The following is a 23,533-nucleotide window of genomic DNA, read 5'->3' on the forward strand; positions in this document are numbered from 1 at the left end:
AATGGTTGTTTGACTGCATGTGACCAGTCCAGGATGGATCCCGTTGCTCGCTTAAGGTCAACTGGGGTCAGCTCCAGCTTACCCGCAACCCTAATGAGAACAAGTGAGATAGAAAATGGATGGCAGGTGCATTGATGACTTTATGATGGTTGTCATTATGTCTGATAAAAATTCAGCATGGGAACCTCCGGGGGTGTATACTTAAGAGGTGGTTTTATTTTTTTGAAGGTGAGGCTGGCATGACTTGTGTGAATGATATGCAAACCAAGTACTGCCCCCTTGTGGCTGGAGGCATTAGGGAAGGCACACCAGGCTTCCCTTTCTCCTCTGCTCTCATTTTGGAACCGAATGCAAAACAGAAGGAACCCTGTGGATTAGTTTGTGGCTCACAGTCAAGAGGTTCTGTGGACGAATCTCATCTGAGGCCCTCACTTGGATTTCTGCTCCTGCAACTGGCAATTAGTTCTCCTTTTTTATCTGACATTTATCTGGGTAAATTTATCTTCTGTGGAACTTTCACTAACTTCTACTAACAGTCAGCCAAATCATAACAATGCATATGAAATAATGGAAATATACAGCAGCTTTATTTTTCTCCATATTGAGTGCTGATACAGTGGGGCCTCTCCGAGTTGACTTAGGGTGAGAGGACCGATCGCCAGGCATTTGCTCAGACAAAGATTTATTATCTTTAATCAACCTAATGTAAATATTTTTGGTGCGTGGGGGGAATACTTCTGGAAAACCTATGAAAGAACAGGAGGAATATGGAAAATATATTATTGTATTGCCGACATGCCAACCACCTGAGCACAGTTTTTTACGTCAAATTATATAATTTGCGTGATAAATATGTCTAAATTTTATTCCTCCTTCATGCGACGGATCACAACTGACTTTCTTCAAATATACAGTATCACATAATCAAACTCAAAGCCTATCTGTATAAATGATTGTGCTATCTTATCCTATCCACACCGATATCAAACAAGTGAATTATGAGAACATTTATCAATCCATCCATCCATCCATTGATTTTCTTCACCGCTTATCCATACAAGGGTCGCGGCGAGTGCTGGAGCCTATCCCAGCTGTCAACAGGCAGGAGGCGGGGTACACTCTGAACCGGTTTCCAGCCAATCGCAGGGCACATCGAGACAAACAGCCGCAACTCACAATTACACCTAGGGGCAATTTAGAGTGTCCGAATTAATGTTGCATGTTTTTGGGATGAGGGAGGAAACCAGAGTGCCTGGAGGAAACCCATGCAGGCACGGGGAGGAGATGCAAATTCCACACGGGCGGGTCTGGGATGGCCTTCCGAGACTTCAATGAACCATCTTGGAGGTTATTTGAGACAATTTTTTATCTTTTTTTTGGGCGGTCAAGTGTGCAAGTAACTAGTGGGTAAGAGCGGAAAAACATCAATATGCAACTGATTTCTTTCTCTCTCTCTCATTTTTTTTCTCATCAGGCTACAACACTGTCGTCCACATCCCAGCTGGTGCTACCAACATCGATATTAAGCAGGTCAGCTACTCCGGAAAGCCAGAAGATGACAACTACCTCGGTGAGTCGGAGCGGGGGTGACGTTTTTGAGCAATATCAAGTTTTCTTGGAAGCACCGATTCGGAATTGAAGCTGGCGGCTCGCTTTGACAATTTATTAGGAGCTGAGCTGAAAAAAAAAAAAAAAAAGATACAGAAAACAGTCGAGAATGTCACGCTTGTAATAAATCCTCCTTTATGGAGATGATGAAGTCCAGTTGTGGAGGCCACAAGGAAAAAGTCATACATTTCAAAGTTGGATTTACAAAAGTTGTAAGGCCTTGAAAGAGATGGGAGAGTTTTAAGGTTAAAAAAGTCTGCGTTTTAAGCAGAAAAGGGTGCACAAGTTAGAGGATGAAGTGGTAATTCAACAAGAAAAGGTGTATTTTCACCAGAAATTATAAACATATACTTAACAGGGGTGTCAAACTCATTTTTCTTCATATCAAAGTTATAATTTCTCTCTGAAGTGATGTCGTAACTCTAAAACAAAATACTGTAATGGATAATTACTTTTGAAATCAGAACCCTGTTTGTTCACCAATATTTTATTTATTTTAAAAGGTTTGGTAACAAAAACGCTTCTAGTGTCTCGATGTCATTAAAAGTGAAGACAATTAGCAATTTTGTTATTTTAGCAAGAAACACAAAAGCCGACGCACGTGATTTGCTTTTGTGAGCCACATAAAAAAAATCACCAGAATCCCTGAGGTTCTTTTTCCGGGACAAGCAATTCATAGTTGTAATGGAGATGATTATCAGGTCTTTAATACACCAATAGATGAGGTAATCCAAAAGAATCCATATCTGATCCCTCATAGGTTTAAAGTTCAGTTTGTTTAGATTTCGAATGAAGGAGATAATGACCAATAAATGAATGTGTCTGACCAGGCCAATTTTTAATTGTAACATTATTCATATTCATTTTATATTATTATGAAACTCCTGACGTTCTCTAAAGATTGCCGCTCTTCTCATAAACTCTAAAATATTCTCTATTTTTTTTATTTTACAAAAAATCTTATCAGCATAGTGGATCCAAAGTTGAAAAGTAATGATTCAATTTGGAGTTAACGCAACGTTTTGGAGAAAATTAAGCCTCAAATGTTCTCTTAAGCACGTCGGATCAGCTGGTAAAGCGTTGGCCTCACAGTTCTGAGGTCCCGGGTTCGATCCTGGCCCCGCCTGTGTGGAGTTTGCATGTTCTCCCTCTGCCTGCGTGGGTTTCCTCTGGGCACTCCTGTTTCATTCCAAATCCCAAAAACATGCAGCATTAATTGGACACTCTAAATTGCCCCTAGGTGCGATTGTGAGTGCAGCTGTTTGCGATTGGTTCAGGGTGTACCCCGCTTCCTGCCCGTTGACATCTGGGAAAGGCTCCAGCACTCCCCGGGACCCTCGTGAGGATAAGCGGCAAAGAAAATGGATGGATGTTCTCTTATATTCAGAGAGCCAACCATCATCACGCGTGATGAAGCAAATTATGTCACTCTTCACCGCAGCAAATGGTAAATAATACTTAGGCCAGACCAACAGACATATTGTAATCTGACTTTGTCAGCCGTACGGATTGAGGCCCGCTCTAGAGCAATTGGCGTCGCCCTAAAAATGTAAACAATTCTCCATGTTTAAAATTTAAATTTACCACAAATTGTTGTCCCAAAAAACATTAGTCGTAATTTTGCATATTTGCTGATTTTCTTTTGGAACCGACCCTTTGTTTTTCCCTGAAAACCTCTCATTGCCTGTTTTTGTGCTCAAGGCAAGGGATTGTAAGAGTTGCTTTGCCGCATAATGGTTCCTAGAAACTATGTTAAAGTGAGTTTAGGCATCCAGTCATAAAGGTTCCTATCCCTCATGCAAAGTGGGCCTTCACTGAACATGCTCATGTGTTGAAAGATTCTGGGGAACTTCCACTTCCAAAGCAGGTTAAATTCAGCTCCCCCAATGTATAACCCAACTTCCAAGATGTATCACTTTGGCATACTTCCTTTAGACCAATTTCTATATTGACAGGGCTTTAGCATTGGCAGGTTACTTTTTCAGCAGGGAAAGATTGTACAGATAACACTAAGAGGTAAATGTGTTAATACTTAAGGAAGCGTATTGCTGTCACACACACAAAAAAAGCCTGTTTTTCGGGCAAATTTTTTCTGTTTTTCCAAAAAACAGGGGGAAAAATATTAGCCTGGAAAACAGAGGGGAAAGATTATCCCGGAAAACAGAAAACATTAACCCAAAAAACAGGATTTTTTTTTGTGTGTGTGCCAGCAGTATGCTTCTGTAAATAGTTCATTATCGTATTTTTTTTTTTCAGGCAATAGTTAAAAAGCACCACTAGGTGACAGTATCATTTTTCAAACACCTTCCAGTTCCAAGGCGTCATGAACAAACAAATAACTTCAGTTCGGATTGTTAAAGTGAAACTTGAAACAGAAAGTTTATCCAGCCATCCGTTTTCTCAGCCGCTTATCCTCACAAGGGTCGCGGGAAGTGCTGGAGCCTGGTTGCAAGCCAATTGCAGGGCACGTGGAGACAAACAGCCGCACTGACAATCACACCTAGGGGCAATTTAGAGTGTCCAATTAATGTTGCATGTTTTTGGGTTGTGGGAGGAAACCGGAGTGCCCGGAGAAAACCCACACGGGCACGGGGAGAACATGCAAAATCCACACAGGCGGGTCCGGGATTGAACCCGAGACCTCACTTTACAGCTGATCCACTGTGGAACCCCAGAAGGTTTAATAAAGGTTTATTATTTCATGTGCACATTGTTTTATTGTATGGGAAAAAAGTTGAAATGACAAAAAAAAAAACACGTGTTCGACTTCGCAGCTTTCACCGTATAGGAAGTATTCAACCAGCGCCATTACGCCCTGGGCCCCCCTCCACAAGCGCCCTGTTGTGGTGACCCACGCAGTCGAGGAGGAGACATAAACTCTTGCCAAAAAGCCACCCTATAAGTTTCTTTTGCGCTTAGTGCATGTGGAGGCAACACGGGCAGGGGGAGGGTGTCGATTGGTCAAGGCAACAATGGCCGCCGCTTGGGAAAGCAAATGGAGTGTCAGCCGCCCTGGAGAAAGATAAATGAGGCAGCGCTAGGTGCTAATTAGACGCATGTGGGTGAAAGCGGATCGCTCGGCACGGAGGCGGGCGAGAAAATGAAGACGTTTTAGTTCAAGTGAGGTTCAGGACTTTCTCCAGTCAGTCAGAAAACACATGTGGCCAGAAAAAAACACACACACACACACACACACATGGTCACTGTTAGCAACGCATGTCACGTTTGTCCCTCCATCTGATTCCATAAGCACAACAAGGCCTGATTAACGCTCAAGTGTTCAATTCAGAGACAAAGAACAGTCACACCAAGAGGCAATTTCGGGTCTCCAATTAATGCATGATTTTGGGATATGGGAGGAAACCCGGAGTGCCCGGAGAAAACCCACGCAGGCACGGGGAGAACATGCAAACTCCACACAGCCGGGACCAGGATTTGAATCTCAGTCTTTGGAACCGTGAGGCTAACGCTCAAACCGGTTGCTCCATCATGCCGCCGCGGAATATTGTTTTCATGTAAATTGCATTACGTGTATTATGTGTTGAGCACATTTGGCTTAGCGGCACATCGTCCCCAAACCCGTAATCATCTTTGAGCTAAGGATGTCTAGCTATGGGCTCCAACAACGTGCAAACCCGAATATAAACAAAGTGGAGTGAGTTCATCGGGCTCATACTTTTGGCACGCAGACATTGTAATTAGCTGCATACTTCTTTGAACCAGCGCAGAGAAAAAACTCGGTTGTATTTACTCGCTGCAGTGATGAACGGTGTGTTCTCGTGAGCGGTCGCCTCGTTTCACGGTCACTGTTTGCACTGCGGCGTCAATCGCTGCTGAGTCTCACGTAGTCACGTCGCCAAATGCGAGCGCTCTACGACCGCCAGTGTTCCCACGTGGCCCAAATGTGGTTTTCCAGAACAATGAGCTGGTTTACAACAACACTATTCCTCTGTTTTTCTGCTCGAGTCGATTGTTGTTTTTCTTCCAGCACTATCCGACAGCCAGTCCAACTTCCTGCTGAACGGGAACTTTGTGGTGGCCATGTTCAAAAGGGAAATCACCTTCAAGGGAACGGTCATCGAGTACAGCGGCTCCGACACCAAAGTGGAGCGCATCAACTGCACCGATCGCATCGAGGGGGAGCTCGTTCTGCAGGTCGCCGTCACGTTGAAAATCGCTTTTGGTTCAGTTTGCTGCGCCTAATGTATCTGTCCTCCGATTGGTCGGGTTTACCTTGCCCCTCGCCCAAAGGCACTACTAAGTTGTCTAATGGTTTACATGAAAGTTTATATTCTGATTAGAATCGGGTTAGACTCCCAAACCGAATAAAAATATTCCATATCAACACCTCAATTGGAACAAACAAGCTGAAACCAAATGGAATTTCATTCGGTTTCCCCAGTTGTAGAATATTACCGAAATATCCGGCCTATAAGCCGCAACTTTTTTCACACGCTTTCAACCCCGCGGTTTATGCGGTGATCCGGCTAATTTGTGCATTTTTTCTAACAATTGCAAGGGGGGCACTCGAGCGGAAAAGGCAAGAGTGAGACCGGTGGAATATATGTGCCGAGGAAGTGACTTTTACCGGTCCGGCCCTGTTAGCGCAGCGTTAACTTGTTACTGCCGTGTCTCAGTGATTTTTACTAGTAAGTTTATTTTTAACCGGCCCTGTTAGCGCGGTGGAACTAGCGTTAGTGTTAGCGCGGCGGCGCTAGCGTTAAACTCTCAAGGTGCCATCTTCCTTTGTAAATATCTCGTGTTTCAATGTCTGTTTCAACGTGGGCACTTGCGGCTTTTACACGGCTGTGGCCTATGTATGTACCAAATAGTATTTCCTTTACAAATCTACTGGTTGAGGTTGATAACAAAGTGCGCTCTGTAGGCCGGGAATTAGGGTACTTTCCCCGCAGCTGGTCTGCAATGGAGATGTCTTGAAAGGACAGATTATTCCCACCCACCCTAAAAGACAACAATTTGTCCCTGAGTCCAATCCCGTATGCGGCCCAAATCATTTCTTTCTGGGGTGTTGCTGCTTGAATTTTTTTGTGACGGCACCTCATATGTAATTTAGATTGTTTATGTTTATGTATCATGGCAAATTTGGGTGTGAATGCTGAATTAATAGAACCCAGCCACCCCCCCGCCCCCCTGAATCCCCCCAACGAGACTTGGACTTGAATTGCGCTCGTTTTTTTTTTTTTTATACATAAAAATATATTTCCTGATCGAATATTAGACATCCCCAGAAACAGATATGAACACATAACAGGAGTGGCAATGAATGCACTTTTACTTTAGCAGTAATGCATACAAAAACATTAAAAAACAACAGCAACAAATTTCGGAATCTTGGTGTTGATATTCATGCTGTGCTATCTTTCCGCGCTTGTTTTTAGAATGTGTGCCGTACGGTTTGCTTGCGTCCAAATGGAGCCGAACTGCCCCCCTTGATGGAAAACAGCTTGATTTAATGTTTCCCTCTGATTTATCAACACTTTGTAACTGATATCTGTTTTAAAGGTTGAATTTCTGCGCAGACAAAATAAAAAAAAAAAAAAAGAGAGAACTTTTTTTTTTGGTGACCTTGACTCTTGCTGCCATTATTGCAGGTTTTGTGCGTGGGAAACCTCTACAACCCAGACGTCCGCTACTCCTTCAACATACCCATCGAGGAGCACACGGAGCAGTTTGTGTGGGATCCCTCGGGCCCTTGCCTGGAGTGCAACCGCATCTGTCAGGGTACGACCTCGACCGGATCCCCTCACCTTTTTCGATCTTTGAACGGTTTTGCGGTTGAGCAAAATATGCGGGAGGTGGCCAAAAATGAAATGCAACATGTTTGAAAGTGGGGAAAAAAATATGAAGATCTTCTCCAATTACCTCTTCAAAGGAGATTAAGTGTTCTGCCGGACATAAAAGCTCGTCGGCAAGCGTTTCATCATTTCTCTATTGGGTTGGTTTGGTTTATGCCAAAAGAACATACCGTAATTTCCGGCCTACACACCTCACCAGATTATAAAATTCAGGCAGGACATTTGTAAAGGAAATACCATTTGGTACATACATAAGCCGTACCTGTGTAAAAGCTTCAAAGTGGCCACATTGAAACCGAGATTGAAACACGAGATATTTACAGAAAAGATGGTACACAGAAAGACTTTTCAAAGTTTTAATACCTTACCTTAGTTTAACATAGCAACAGCACGGTAGCACAAACAGGACTGGTGAAAAAGAAACCATACGTAAATCACTGAGACGATGCAGTAACTCAGCAGAAACAGGCTAGCGCAGCGCTAATGCTATCACAGCACTAACAGGGCCGGTTAAAAAAAAAACACCGGTAAAAATCACTGAGACGCGGCAGTAACACAGCAGCAGCACGCTAGCACAGTGCTAACGCTAGCGCAGCGCTATCAGGGTCGGTAAAAAAAAAAAGAAAAAAACATACCGGTAAAAATCACTTCCTTGGGACATATATTCTACCAGTCTCACTCTTACCTTTTCCACTTGAGCGCCCCCTTGGGGACGTTAGAAAAAATGCCCAAATTAGCCGCATCACCGCGTAAGCCGCAGGGTTGAAAGCGTGTGAAAAAAGGCGCCCTTTCTAGGCTGGAAATTACAGTAACTGAATTCCATAAAATTTCATGGTGGCGTTGGAGAAGTGCTGAGAAAGAACCATGAGAAAAAAATTTTTTGTTAGTTTTTACTTTTATATTTTTCTGTCGTTCTCCCCAAAAAGATTGTAGTTTAACTAATGACCTGCTAAACAATGTGGTCCACAAAATAGTACAGTCCAATCTTTTCACATCATCCTCCATTAGGTGTAATTTGTCTTTTTGCGATTGCTTTTCCTTTTCGTTTGCTTGTGGCCTCACATTGAGGGCCATTCATTGGGTCCAACTTCCCCGTTGTTGTGTGAGGCCACCCTTCTGTTTGCAGAAACTGACGAGCGCCACAACGTGGTTCTTTGGACATGATTTTTTTTTCGCCGCACTTTTGTTATTTTTTTGTACTTTGGCAGAGACATTTACGTCTGCTGTTGGGATTTTGTTTTGCCATTCGTCATGCGATCTGACTTTTTCCCCATGATATTTTGGCAGCTAATAATACATTTCTCATTAAATAATTCATGAATGCCCATGAAAATTATTGAATGGAGACATTGTGACTTGCATGAGCCATATTGTTGACTTGGGTGAATGCCATGAATGGAAATGGAAAGACGATTACAAATGACCATTAACTTTTTCCTTTGATAGCCACATACAGAAGAATCAAATGATACGAGGGCCACTTTGAAATGATTCAACTTTCTCATTTACTAAACATTTTTTAAAAAGCAATGTTCAAGGAATTATATATTCGGTACTGAATGTATCGCTGTCATTGAGCAGAATCCTCGTATCTCCAACACTTTTCAGGAAACCCGATAAAAGCCGTGTTTTTTCAGCCATTGCCAACAAATCGTGAAAGAGAGCACTCTGTTTTCATCCATTTATACAGTATGAGTCCAAAATATTATAAAAATAACTGACTCGTGTGGGGACTGCCAAATTGTATCAATTTGTAAATAAAAAAAAAATAAAATAATGAAATTGACCAAATTTGGTCATAAGAGGGTTCCGTCTGAGAGTGACGATCCGTATTCTGGTCATTTTTGAAAAACTAAAAACCTCTACATAAAACCATTTTATTATTATCAATAAATAGTTAATGGAAATAGTTTTCAGGGGTGGTGCACCCATTGTCACAAACCCCCCTTTTTCATACACTCGAACTTTATTTCGTGTAAAATGTTATTTTTACTACGTGCTGCAGGCTGCTTAAAAGTGGACGCCGGGCCACAAATGTACCCGTGATCGTAGTTTGGACACCACTTCCATAAAGTGTCGTATTACAGTGAAAATTAGTACACAGATTAAAGTGTCAGGACAAATTAGCGTCGCTCACAAATACCTCTGGAACCGTTTAAAAAAAAAAAAAAAAAAATGTACTCTTCCCGAAACCCCCTCCTTTTGACCCCGTCTGACCCGCGCCACTCACATCGTTCAACACGTATACCTTAGCCGGGCCTTCAAGCGCTAAACCCGTGAAAGTTCCCCTCTAAAGGTCAGTTGGTCAGGCTTCCTGTGGGTCAGAGTTCTCTGTGGGATCTGGTAAAGAGATGTAGTTATGAGGCGTGAGACTGACAAGGACCCCCAAGGCTACCTGGTGAATTTTAGGTGAAGTACTGTGAGATATTCCGCGGACTAATTTGACACTCTATGTTTGATTTTAGCATGTTTTTGTGCAAACGCGTGTGTTTGGTACAGGGGAGCGGCGGCGGAAGGCGGCCTGCGTGCGGAAGAGCGATCGCCTGGAGGTATCGGACCAACGATGCGAACATTTACCTCGTCCCGTCGGTGTCACTGAGCCTTGCAACGACGACTGTGAAGTCAGGTGATGCATACACACGAATGCGCACGTAAAAAAAAAAAAAACAAAACAATGTACAGTGACCAACGTTCCCTCTAATTTTTGACGTGTCTGAGCAAACACGCTAAGCCCGTGAGCGCTCCTTTTGACCACTGTGAGCAACAATCAGGCGTATGCGCTCCTGTCAGATCGTTGTTATTCATTGAAGTTACACGCCTCATTAAAAGATTCAGATTACAGCATTTACATTACCATCAGAAAATTTCAAGAACAATTTTGTGTTTTTGCAAACTTGCAATGAAAATGTCAACAAACAAAAAAATACATTGCTAACCAAGCCAAGCCAACTATGAACTGTAAATTTGAAATGTCGCTTCCAATTTTGTTTCATTTATTTATTTTTAACCCATAATGATATCCCCGTCTGTTTTTCTTGGTGTAAAACTGAATTATTGCTTGTAGAATATCTTTAGCAATGCATGCAATGCAAGCTGAATGATGCTACCAAACAGTTTTAGGGTTAATGTTATGATGTCTCCTACTTTTAAAATACAGAATTAGCTTTTTGTACACTGTATTGTCTGTGCTTTCACCCTCTATCAGTCTGCGCCAAGGTGGAATTTTAACATTATATACCATCTCATCCTGCACTTTCTACTTTGGCTTCAGATCAGACCTGTTTTTACTCAAAAAAGAGAAAATCCCATCCAGTTTCACCACTTTTTCTTCATTATTATTATTGTCATTATTTTTCACATACTCCGACATTCATTAAAGCAACATTATTTATTTATTTGTTTTACTTTTGACATTATTATCGAGAGTAAACATTAGCAGCATGCCTAACTCGTCTTTGCTCTACGTTGTCCAGACTGTGTTTTTTTTAACTAAACCACCGGTTGTGGGCGGTGTGTGTAATTTACCGACTGATTTCTCACTCGCATTCTTAGCGAATAGTGAAATATCGTTGAAAAGCAGACAGCAGGGCTTCAAATATTTCAGCGAGGGGTATTTCAATGGTATTTATATGCATATCGACGGAGAAACCATTGATATTAGCGCGAGATCTTTCCGGAGTCAGAGGAAGACCGAGAAGCCACATAATATAATATATTATAACCCAAAGACGAATTCGTCATTGACCGTTTCCTATTTTCGTGTTACCTATCACACCTGTGTGCAGAATCTGTATGTGTATCTGTATAGCCGTTTGTGAACCGCCGTATGAAGGAAAAGAAGGCGAGGCTTGATTTACGAGTGGTTTCTCTCGTTTTCTTTGTGTAACGTCACGCGCTCCCCTCAATAATTATTCTTGAATTAGTCCCGAACCTACGTAAGTCCCGACCGAGTACGACAATCACGACTTTATAGTGTCCTCAAACATCCTTCCTTCAGTCGTGGTGTCTCGGTGCACGTCGAAGGCTTTTAGGACTGCTAGTCCGGTTTAGCTTAGCTCATTAGCCGCGAACAAAGGGACACGTTTGTGCAGTCAGACCATCGCATAATATCGCTCAACACAGATCAAGTGTGTCAATCATTCACACGTCGCTATGTTATGCAAGCGAAGAACTGCTAATTCATTTATATGAGACATGTATTGAAAATCAAATATAGGGCGTACCTTCCTGCAAACATATCTCTTCCGGTTGATGGATTCAGTTGATCGCAGTCTTCCACAAAGTTTGATCCATCGAAGACATTTTTCGAACTGGGTCTTCGGTTTTGGAAAGGGTACGAATTGAACTCCACCAACTAGCCTATCAGGATACCTGTCGTCACTATTATAAAGTCCGTGACTACACCTCTTAACCATATCTGTTGTTAAAGAACCCAAATACGCGATAAAACGCTAACAAAAGCTATACTGGACCATGCAACGTTGTCTGAGGGAACTGCGGGTCCAAAAAAAGGGACATGGTTTATGCAGATCTCTGGCCAGCGACGCGGATGACGCAATTTCTACGGGGGGGTCAATTATGAGTGTACCCCTTTAAGAGCCGGAGGTTGGTGGTGTTCGGTAAACAAGGAGTGTGTGGCGTGGTGTGGCCGAGCAGAAGCTTGTTAGAGATCGTCGTGTTTAAAAAAAAAAGTTAGGCTCACTACGCTGGATCGGTTTTCATGTGCGCTGACTGTGCGCTACAAGTGCGCAAATGCGCAGGTGCGCAGCTTGGAGGGAACATTGACGGTGACCCTTGAATGTTTAGCTTCAGCAGTCGCAAATGTAGTTTTCCTTTGCGCCTGTACTTTATTTGCTGGAAAAAATAGGGCCAAAACAATAACTGATGACATCTTGTGGCGGTTTATTGCCAAGGAACTAAGTAAAAGTAAATTTAGGAGCTTCATTTGGGGGAAAAATAGTGCTTTACCACCATGTCGTGGCATTTTGGTGCCAAAGAACAATGTTGGTGTGAGTTGTGGTGCTTCATTCAGACAAAATCAGTTGTTCGCCGCCATCATTTAGGCATTTATAAACCTTTTTGGAAGGGTGTGTTGTGTTTTTTTGAAGTATTTGTTTTATCATTGACGCCCCAGCCCCCACATCTCGGTAGGCACTTTTTAGCAAATTAAATGACTTCATAATACTTATATTTTCCAACAGGTGGCATGTCGCCGGGAAGAGTGAATGCTCAGCTAAATGCGGCGCAGGTTACCGCACCCTGGACGTGCAGTGCGTGAAGTACAACCTGATAAAGTTGCAGAGCGAGCGGGTGGAGGCCAGTTCTTGCCTGGATGCCGTCAAGCCTCCGACTCGAGAGAGCTGCCATGGCGATTGTCTTCTCAAGAACTGGCAGTACAGTGCCTGGTCACAGGTATAGTACAATGGGGGGTGGAATTCACATTAAATTCATAAAACTCTAGTGTTTTTTTGCCTCTAGGACACAGGTGTCAAACTCAAGGCCCGGGGGGCAGATCTGGCCCACCACATGTTTTTATGTGCCCTGCGAAGCCAAATCTAGTGTCAATTTCCAAATTTCGAATTGTCATGTATCATAAATGATAAAGCTGAGATATTACAAACATTTTTGTGTTACCAAATAGTTGAAAAACACATGACGCTTGATGTCTGATTCCACAAATAGTTCATAAATGATGTAAATATGATGAGATGATTAAATATTTTTGTTCCAAAGTCATCAAAGCCCTTAGAGGGAAACCAGAACAACAATGTTGGCCCATGAGAAAAATGAGTTTGACACCCCTGCTCTAGGATTTCCTGCTCACAATTACAATGGTAGTTTACCCTTAACTGCTTGTAGTTAATAGAAAAAGACGACGAGCGTTTAGTCTTAGGTTAGGATCAGTCTCAATATTCATGTCAATTTTGTACCCCTGATTGCTATAAATTAGTTAAACGTTATAGTATCAGGTTTTAAACCCAACCGCTGGACCAAATATGCAAATGAAGGGTCTTCAATTTGGCCCGTATGGGGAGAAACGGGTTTGCCAGACCAGCTGCAACTCCAACACCCGTTCTGAGTCAGCCTTACCGGTCGGTGTGCCTCTTTTTATTAGTTTTTCAGGACAAAAGGTTACAAGGTTACAAATTTAAATGGAGGAACAGATGGCAATACCAATACAAAGACGAATACTAAAGTAAACATTTCGAACAATGGTGTTGAGGAGTATCTGCATCACTCCTCAAGGTGTCGCCGGGTCATACTCCAGGTCACACAGCCGCTCGAAAGGAGAACAATACCAAAGGAGAACAATCAAAACAAATACATGATAAAATAATTAATCTAACATAATAAATGTATAATAAGTAATCAAATAAATAAAATAAATAAGTAATGGTTATTTTATCACATGCTCTTCTGTTAGATTTCTGCATTCATTAGCATGAGCTAGCGCAATAAAAATGACATTGCCAGTTCATATTAACGACCGGTAATCAAAGTAGTTCAAAAATAAGATGTCATCCACAACTGTCGGGTTAATTTTGGAGCAAAAAGAGCACAATTTAGTCCTTTCTTGTCCTTAAAATGTGCCGTGCTGTACTTGAGTTTCCAGTCACGCCAAATATTCGTCCACCTGGATACGAATTGCAGGCATATGGCATCACTATAAACAAGAACTCCTTTTTAAAAGCCACAGTAACATCATCAATTATTGAAGCTGTTATTTGGAGCAAAACAGTTAGTTGTTGTGTTTTACGCTATTTTGCACCAACTAGCGTTCCAATTTATGGACGTCAAATTCCACCCTCAAATTGTTCGCCAACCTTTTGAAGCTAAAAAGTGATTACAGAGCAACTACCCTCAAGGCCAAATAATCATAACACATAAACACATCTGTTTGACCTGAAAAATGACTCTATGCTTGGCAGTTCCGCTCCACTTCAATCCTTTTGGTGGTGTCAAACGTTTTTTTTGTTCCCTACAGCTCTACTGGAACTGGTGGCCCACTGCCACATTTTGCCCCATTGATGTAAACGGGTTGGTAGGGTAAAATTAAAAATGTACAGTTGACACCTTTTATTGAATCTGCTCAGAAAAATTGGATGGATGGATGGATGGATGGATGGATGGATGGATGGATGGATGGATGGATGGATGGATGGATGGATGGATGGACAAAGAGATCTTGAACCAAAATGTAATGGGTTTATCCTTGTCCCATGTCCCACCCCTCCACAAATATGACCAATCATTGTTATGTAATCCTGCTAAAAAAACAAACAACATCTGATTTGTCTGAAGTCACTTTACGTCTGATGTATCAAATGACTCAAAATGGACACGTTTTGTTTTGTGCTTTGACAAGTGCTCCAAGACATGCGGACGGGGGACTCGCAGCCGAGAGTCGTACTGCATGAACAACCTGGGCCGGCGGCTGGTGGACAGGGAGTGCGGCGAGCACCAGAGAGCGGTCACGGAAACCTGCAACGACCAGCCGTGTCCCAAGTGGACCGTTAGCGAGTGGAGCGAGGTGGGGACATTCATTCTCCTTAGGTACAAGTAGACTTATAGCAACATTTAAAGGCTGCAATCAGATTGTACTAGTATAAAACATGGAGATACTGGAAGTAGTGTGCAGCCAAAAGAAACAGTTGAGAGTTTTATTTTAGAAATATTAGAAAGCAGGCTGTAAATATGGTTCCAATAATGAGTTGGTCTTGCTCGTCTCCATCACTCCATTGCCAGTTAGATTTCTGCTAAATCATCTATAGGGATTTTGGCTGATGATTTTTCTTTGACACACTTATGTTGATTCTCTTCCACTATCACGACGTGACCCGCACCTGTAAATCCGTCCACGTGGGCCTGCAGTGCCTGGTGACGTGTGGTAAAGGGATGAGGCACAGGCAGGTTTCGTGCACCGCAGCGGCCAGAGAAGAAAAGCTGAGCGAGCACTTGTGCGACCCGTCCAGCAAGCCGCCCTCCGTCGGGAGCTGCGAGCTGCCCGAATGCGCATCCTGGCAGGTCGGCGTGTGGGGAGCGGTGAGTCTGCACACACTCTCAGTGGGTTGACATGCGCGAGGCTTGTCTGAGAAAATACTTATCATGTCGTTCGCAGTTTCGCATCAGATGCTTTAAAATTATGTCCGCGTGTGGACCATAACCGGACATACACACATTTGTAGACAAGCATATGCTTTTAGGTAGATTTTTTATTGAATATATTGAATAGAAAAGGGATGTGCAATGTTGCACAAAATTTCATAAGATGTAGGAACGATGAAATAATGACTATCTCACAAATGCACGTTTAGTCTGTCACGATATGTCCTTGGCATGGATAAATATACAACAGGGGTCACCAACGCGGTACAATTTATGTCGCCCGCAAGGCATGTTGTAAAAATACCACAGCTTTAAATTTTGAATCTGACTTGCTTATGTTATTTAAATTTTGAAAATACCTGTAATGTCACATTGTAAAATAAACTATGACTGAAGTTAGCTGCAAACAAGTCATGTAGCCCTACGTACAATCACTTCTCACGAAGTAGCCCTGAGCCTCGAAAAGGTTGATGACCCCTGATATACAACAACATATTTGTAATCAAGAAATAACAATTGTCTGACAGATGAAGTTTGAATGAAATAATTTCCCGCAGCGCCCCTAATAATCCGTCACACCACACTAGTGTGCCACGGCACACTGGTTAGGAGTTGGTGATATCAAAAATAACTGTGAATGGATGCAAAATAGCTGCCCGATGACAACTGGGATTGGCTCACTCACTCCAGGTACCCTCGTGAGGATAAGCAGCTCAGAAAATGGATGGATGAATAAGTGGATGTACGGATGGATGAACAGATGGATGGAAACTGATGAGCGGATTGCTTATTTGAGCATGCACATAATGTTAACATGCAGGAGTGACTCTTGTTCTGCTTTTGTCTGTGTGTGTGGTCACAAATGGTGTATACTTCAAGATTTTGTGTGGTAATCTGATACACTAAACGCAGAGTTCTTTGACTCCAGCTCTGCGATTTCCTCAAACAGCGCTTTCACTTTGGCCTCATATCCTGTCAGACTAAACCTGAGCCGCACACACACACACTCACTCACAAATGTATTCCCATACGTTTCCAAGTTGTTGCATAGCAACGGCCTCAATGAAGGAAAGCACAAACGGACTGCAAACTGTTATGAGTCACTCTTTGGTCATTCGTAGTTTTGCTTCATATATGTCTGTAAACGCATCTGTGTGTGTGTGTGTGTGTGTGTGTCTATGTCCCAGTGTCCAGTCACCTGCGGCCGTGGCTACCAGATGAGAGCGGTGAGGTGTGTGTCGGGGGACTATGGCAACACAGTGGACGACAGGGAGTGCAACGCTGCGGCCAGGCCCAGAGACAATCAGGTAAAGACACACAAACACATCGATTTCAGTCACATTTTGGTAGGTTTCTACTCCCCGTTCTTGTCCAATTGCCAGTCAAAAATAATTTAAGGTTGATATTATGTGTTTGGAATAAAGGGCACGGAGTAGCTTCTCCCGCTAGCCGCTTAAGAGCTAGCAAAGTACTTTGACATTGGTGGTTGATCTCATTTTAGACCTGTGTGACGGTGGGGGGAGAACCCAAAACATCCAGTGGTCCCTTGACTCACGAGTTAAATTTGTTCCGTGACTGAGCTTCAAAACTTAAATAACTTTTTGTGGTGTTCGCTACCGCTCTCTAGCTGCGCCGTCATTTCGTGAGCACCGATCGTATGAAGGGCCACGTGACCTGTTTGCGACAAATTTCAGACTCAGTTCATTACACGTACATAAAATATTTTTGTTTTAATTTATTGTAGTAAATGACATTACAGGTATTTTAAAATTTGAATTCACTTAAGCAAGTCCGAATTTAAAGCACAAATAATAGTAACAATTTGTGGCCTATGGTCTTTTTCGAACATACCTCGTGAGCGCCTTATATGGTCCTCGGGGGCTACCATTTGCCCGCGGGCACCGCGTTGGTGACCCCACTATTAACCCTCTCTGGACCAGATGACATTTTGCGGAGAGAAAAATCTGATACTTTCAGAAAATGATACTCTGGACTTGAAATTTTCGATTATATTAAACCTACTTGCATGATGAGTAGTGACGTTAAAATATTCGTTAGCATATGGTTTAGAATCATTTATAATGGTGGGGATAATGTTGTAAATCATTCAGATGGAGTTATTTTGCCACTTGGGGGCAGCAGACAGTCTGTGCACAATTTTCATTGTTCTCCATAAACTTGATTGACAGAGTAACATTAGGAAAAAATGTATTCACCTCTTTGTTATTATTATTGTTGTTTTTCTATCCACAGTAAGTTATTGTATGCTCTAAGTGTGTCTGGGGAGGCAACCATACTCGTATTTAATGTTGTAGTTTAAAAAAAAAAAAAACAATGGAAGTGATGATGATGATGATGATGATGATAATATGTTTGAAGGACTGCGAAATGCTGGCGTGCCCGTGGGCCTCTCCGGGCCAGAGCACGCCACCACCTGACAACTCTGCTCAGCTCCAGACCCAGTGGAGATACGGCTCTTGGACTGCAGTAAGGATGCAAATGTCACTCATTTACTCCAAAGCACACTTTTTGCCGAGAGTTTGACTGTGGGGCAAATATTAGAAGGGGACTTTGTAACTGTAAAAAATAATCAATATATCTCATATTTGTTAAAACCGTTTTCATGACTTGAGAGTAGTACATGATCAACATAACCTGTGAGAAAAGGCATCAATCGCCGGCCTCCAATTTAATACCAATGTTTACCGTGATGTGCTGTCATGGTACACTGAAGGGTTCAGCCGGCGTCAGGCTGCCCCTGCCCCCTCCTGAGAGCTGTTTCTAATACATAATTCAGCAATAAGGGGCTGGAAGGGCAGGTAAGTCTTGGCTAATAAATGCTGGGTCGGGCGGTTTTGAAGAACACGGGGAACCCGACCAATAAACAAATAATGAAGCCAAAATGTTTAACATGTTTTGGAAGATGTCTCCTATTGAATCGCTTCTAACAATGCGGCGCAGCGGTGCGTGACACCGCATAATTCGTCTCGCCCTTAGCAAATTGTACTATTTATCCTTAAACCAAACGGAATGGTTGCAAATCACGGAAAGTGAAAAGTCAGCTCGCAATGTTTTGCTATTTCCTTATTGGAATGTTTTGACTGACCGCCCCTGAAGGGCACGTTAAAAGGCTTGTGAAACACGCGCAACCGCAGCGTTGCATACATTTCTTCTGAAACTGAATGGTCACATTTTATACCGAAATAACTCCACTCAAAACAGATGCTTTCGTATTGTTTATAGGGTGTGACAACATAATATACTTCACAGTTCGTGGCTGTATGTTTAGGAGCTTAGATCAGACTAAGTAAAATACAATTTGTAAACAACAACAACAAACAAATTGTAAGCAAATGCATTTTTGGGACAAACTTTGGCAATTACTATTTTCATGTAGAGTATTCTACTCAAAATGTCGCCACTTGTAGATATGATGCTCGTGAACTGACACAGTTTTCAAATCCCCCAGCAAAAATTGTCCCATGTCAATCAAGCACCCTGAATGAAGTCACACATGTATTTATCGCTATCTTAGTGAACTGGACACAAATTCAACACTTAATTAATAGAAACCTTAGCCCGACGTTAAAGTCACAGATTTGTGCGATGTTTGTGTGATGCGTAAGAGACGTCACCAATGGACCTTTCCGATGGCGATCTTGAGCTCTGCCCCCTTAGCCATGTCCCACAAGGTTTCAAAATGGCGATTGAACAGAACATGTTTGACGTCGATTCTCTTATCGAGTATTCCAGATAATATTTGGGTATGTTTTTTGCCAAACACGTCAGACTTGTCCAAGAGAGTTCTACATGGAGGTCTCAACTATTTCAGGGAAGGATATGTACACGGAATTAAGATTTTGAACGCAGCAGGACACAATGTCAGCGTTACAGCGAAATCTTGCCGATCAATGCAAGAAAGTTTGACACCTCACAAACTTCATATTAAAATCCAACAGGATAAAATAGTGGAATCGTACTGCGCATGTAAAGCAGGGTGAGTACTTTTCACTTGCAAAGATCCCGAGCAATATCATTGTAGTCTTTATAAGTGAGTGGGTGTATTCATTTGACCTGGCTCGTAATGGAACCCAGTGCTCTGTCTTAAAAGTTTGATGAGATACAAGTAGGCAAATAGACGTTTCTCTTGCACGACATGGCCCATTTATGTATCACAAACCCGACTCTTCGGCATAAAACATAACACACTTCATTCAGCAGGTCAGTGATACACTAACAAAGTGAAAGTTGTTCTCCTGCAATATATAAAGCACTGATAATAATGGAATCAAACTCAGATTGGCTGTTTTTGTACGAGTGGTTGACAGGTCGGAAAGGTCCATTTCTCATCTGGCTTGCTTAGTCTGAAATGATCACATACTTTCAGACATTTTTTTTCAACAAGATTCAGACCAAACTTGAAAATTCCAATCAGGCGTTAAAGATTCACGAGATTCATTTTAGACCGGCTATTGTTGTAGACGTAACACGACAACGTAATAACGCGTCTTCCCTCCAGTGCTCTGCAACCTGCGGCAAAGGCAAGCGGGCGCGCTACGTCAGCTGCCGAGACGCCCAGGGCAGCGTGGCCGACGAGTCCTACTGCACCCACCTGCCCCGGCCGCCGGAGACCTCCGCGTGCTTCAGTCCTTGTGGCCAGTGGCGCACCGGGGAGTGGTCTCCCGTGAGTGATCCGTCGGCTTGTTCTCACTCCTGTTGTTCAGATTAACTCTAGATGTGAAAGTCGCCACGGTGTGTTTAACCCGTAGAACTGACTCAAGAACCCTTCAGAGCCAGAACAGGAGATGCAATTCTGAACGAGGGAAAATTGACAGTTGGGTCTTTTCTGTCCGCAGTGTTCAGTGACATGTGGCGCCGGAAGGTCTACCCGTCAGGTCCTGTGCTCCAACTACCACCAGCCTGTGGACCACTCCTTCTGCGACCCAGACGAGAGGCCCGCTACAGAGCAGGAGTGCACGGCCGCGCCCTGCTCTTCGGTCTACCACCGCCAACGTATCGACCAGCCCTACGGGTACCCCAAGGACCCGGGGCGCCACCCCGGCCACAGCAGCTGGAACGTGCCGTCAACGGACAACCAGTGGAGGACCGGACCCTGGGGCGCAGTATGTACAAGCTGTGAATTGCGGTATTTGGTAGAATGATGCCATGATGTACTTGTAGACCTGATGCGAGTGTCCTGCTGCACTGAAGGTTGTACTGGAGTGGGATACTCGACATTGTCTGCTTTCCTGCAGCTCTCCGTTTTATTGCTGTCGTCAGTCTCTTTTATAAAATATGAAATGGCAAAAAAACAAACACATACTGTATGCTCAAGTAAGCTTGCTGTGGCTGAGCTCCAGAGGCTGCCATCTTTATACTCCACAGCGTCCACTGGGACCCGACCTGGACCTGAATTTTATTTAGTCTGATGCCGATTCTAATATTTATCAGAACAATGTTCTGAGAACCAATTAATCAGCCATTTAATTTAAAAAGTAAGAAAATAATTTTGGTCCTTAAACAGTCCACGTAATAAAAATATGAATTACCGACAGAGTATGTGACTGTTTTTCAATACTTTCTCCATTATTATTTGTTTATAACAGAGAAAAATATGCAAAGCAAATTTATTTGAATAGCGCATTTCATAAACGAGGTAAATCAATGTGCTTTAAAGGATTACAAGCATTTGAAAACAAAGGGATAAAACATTAAAAATGGGATAAAAACAATAAAAATGACAAACAAAATATTTTAAAAAAGACAATTAAAACCGCATACAGTGTGATGAAAAAGTGGTTACATTCTAAAAAGCATGAGAAAAAAGAAGAGTTGTCAACCTGCAAAAATTGGACATTTTTTTTGCCAGTATTTTTTTTTTTTTTTCAAGTCAGAATCTTGTATTATTTTAGAAAGTGTTAGTGTTAATCAAAAAACTGTTGGAAAGTCCGCAATTTTTTGTAGTTTTTAAAAGGCCTAACTAATATCAGGCAGCTAATTGTTCAGTCGAGCCCAAGTCTCCACTTGGCTCAAGTGCTCTGTTTTCTCACTGCCCTTAGTCGCCCTAATAATATCCAAAAAATAACAAATATTATTATATGAGCGTGTCATGTGACTGTGGGTTCGCTTTGGGCACTGTTGCAATGTACTCCACAGTCTCCACATTATAGCTGCAGGTCCATTTTTTTACTGCTCTCGGTCGCTAATAAAATCCTGAACCCTGTTGCTGTTCCTTCAAGCTTGACGCTACTGTAAAATTCTCCACAGTCTCCACTTGGCTGCACTGGCCTGCTTCCTTGCTTCACTCTTGAAGAGAATCTGTCCTCTGTAGGGGGGATCTTGAGATTAAAAAAAAAAAAAAAAAAACACTTATTCCTCCCCAATGTCTTCCTATCTGCTTGTGATGGCGCTGAGTCAAAACCTCTGTTCATGCTCACTTGCTGCTGTCCTCCCTTGTGAAAAACACCAAACGCCCCCCCCCCCCCCCCCTCCATCCTCTAACAGTGAGGGGAGCGTCATTGTTATTGGACGCAGACTGGGAGGTCACGGCAGGTGTTTGTTGTTCAGCAGTGAGCTGACAAAGAAGAACTTTGCCTCGAACATGCACGGTCAAACATTTGGAATTCTTCCTCAGTGTAATGCAGTCCAAAACAACACTTGGACGACCATTAGACCCACAAGATTAACCACACTAACAGTTTTCTGGCACCATAGACAGCAACAGAATACATTTTGATGAATCATTTCCTGACTGTGCATGACGGTATATTAATTTCGCGTGTGCGTGACCTGCCGTCTGCTCCTCAGTGTTCCAGCACCTGTGCCGGGGGCTTCCAGAGGCGAGTGGTGGTCTGCCAGGACGCCCACGGCCACAGCAACAGCTACTGCGATGAGAGGGTCAAGCCGGCCGAGTCCAAGAGCTGCAACTCGGGGCCGTGTCCGCTGTGGAACTTCGGCGTCTGGGGAGAGGTGAGCTTATCTTTTTGCTTTTTATTATTTTTTGAATTTCTCTGACCCTTACTACTCTACTCCACACTTATCCTCTGTTGTGTCTGCATTGTGTCACACCAGCACGGCAGTACGCCAGATCCTGATTTTTAAAAAGCATATCTTGGAATAAGTCTTGCACAAGTTTGAGTATCAGTCTATTGATTTGAATCAGATCTGTTTTCAACAAACACGGTGCTTCCTCTACTTTGTTTGTTTTAACTACACACACACACCAACAATTAGACCGAATTTTCACATTAAAAAATGGAGCCAATAAGGCACTCCAGTGCCCTCGCATTGTGGGCAAGGAGATCCGGTCGCTTGTGCACTTTCAGATGTTTATTGAACGGGACAAACAGACAGACATACAATTATTGCGAAATGAGAACACTCACAACAAAGCCGGTGTGATGGTCTGAGTGCTCCCCCATGCTGAAAAGTCTCCTTGTGATTAATGCACATGCGTTACTAACAGGGGAACTCTGGGTACGTAGCAGACGCTTACTGGGAAATCCCCCCGGTCTCATAGTTCCCCTTCTTTTACATCGAGGGAGCTCGCATGCGTTATATCCTAACCTAACCTTAAAACATCCATCCATCTATTTTCTTTGCCGCTTATCCTCACGAGGGTCGCGGGAAGTGCTGGAGCCTATCCCAGCTGTCAATGGGCAGGAGGCAGGCGTTCTGGTCAGCGTTCTATAGCGTTTGAGGAAACGTTGGTAGTCGTCCACGGTCGCCGGGATAGCGCCAGTAGAGCGTTGTTTGAACGCTAGTCAACGTCAATGATCGCTGGGAATCGGCGGAGAACGCCGGTCCGGAAAAAAAGTTTTGAACATGCACAAAAGTTCTCACTGAGACCAGCGTTCATCAACGTTTAATTTTAAACGCTGCAGAACTTTTAAGAACGTTCGTGGAACGTTTTACTAACGTTCGCCGAGCGTTGCACGCGTTTTGCTATCGTTAGTGAGTCGTTACTGTAGTGCTACTTGGTTGTTACTTCCCCGAGCGCACAC

The 23,533-nt window shown here is 43.0% G+C and overlaps 1 protein-coding gene across 2 annotated transcripts in view; it reads left to right on the top strand.

The window, feature by feature from the left end:
- The window catches only part of LOC133501748 (A disintegrin and metalloproteinase with thrombospondin motifs 20-like), a 117,562-nt gene that overhangs the window by 59,938 nt on the left and 34,091 nt on the right, over positions 1–23,533 (top strand). For both annotated transcript variants that reach the window (XM_061821670.1, XM_061821671.1), the window contains 12 exons: positions 1,475–1,570; positions 5,597–5,763; positions 7,221–7,350; positions 9,924–10,050; positions 12,626–12,836; positions 14,791–14,955; positions 15,297–15,467; positions 16,718–16,837; positions 17,910–18,017; positions 20,050–20,214; positions 20,387–20,653; positions 22,338–22,499. In XM_061821670.1, the coding sequence (XP_061677654.1) occupies positions 1,475–1,570; positions 5,597–5,763; positions 7,221–7,350; positions 9,924–10,050; positions 12,626–12,836; positions 14,791–14,955; positions 15,297–15,467; positions 16,718–16,837; positions 17,910–18,017; positions 20,050–20,214; positions 20,387–20,653; positions 22,338–22,499 (1,889 nt within the window). The remainder of the gene's footprint in view (positions 1–1,474; positions 1,571–5,596; positions 5,764–7,220; positions 7,351–9,923; positions 10,051–12,625; positions 12,837–14,790; positions 14,956–15,296; positions 15,468–16,717; positions 16,838–17,909; positions 18,018–20,049; positions 20,215–20,386; positions 20,654–22,337; positions 22,500–23,533) is intronic.

This window comes from Syngnathoides biaculeatus, chromosome 6, assembly GCF_019802595.1.
Source record: "Syngnathoides biaculeatus isolate LvHL_M chromosome 6, ASM1980259v1, whole genome shotgun sequence".
Lineage (NCBI taxonomy): Eukaryota > Metazoa > Chordata > Actinopteri > Syngnathiformes > Syngnathidae > Syngnathoides > Syngnathoides biaculeatus.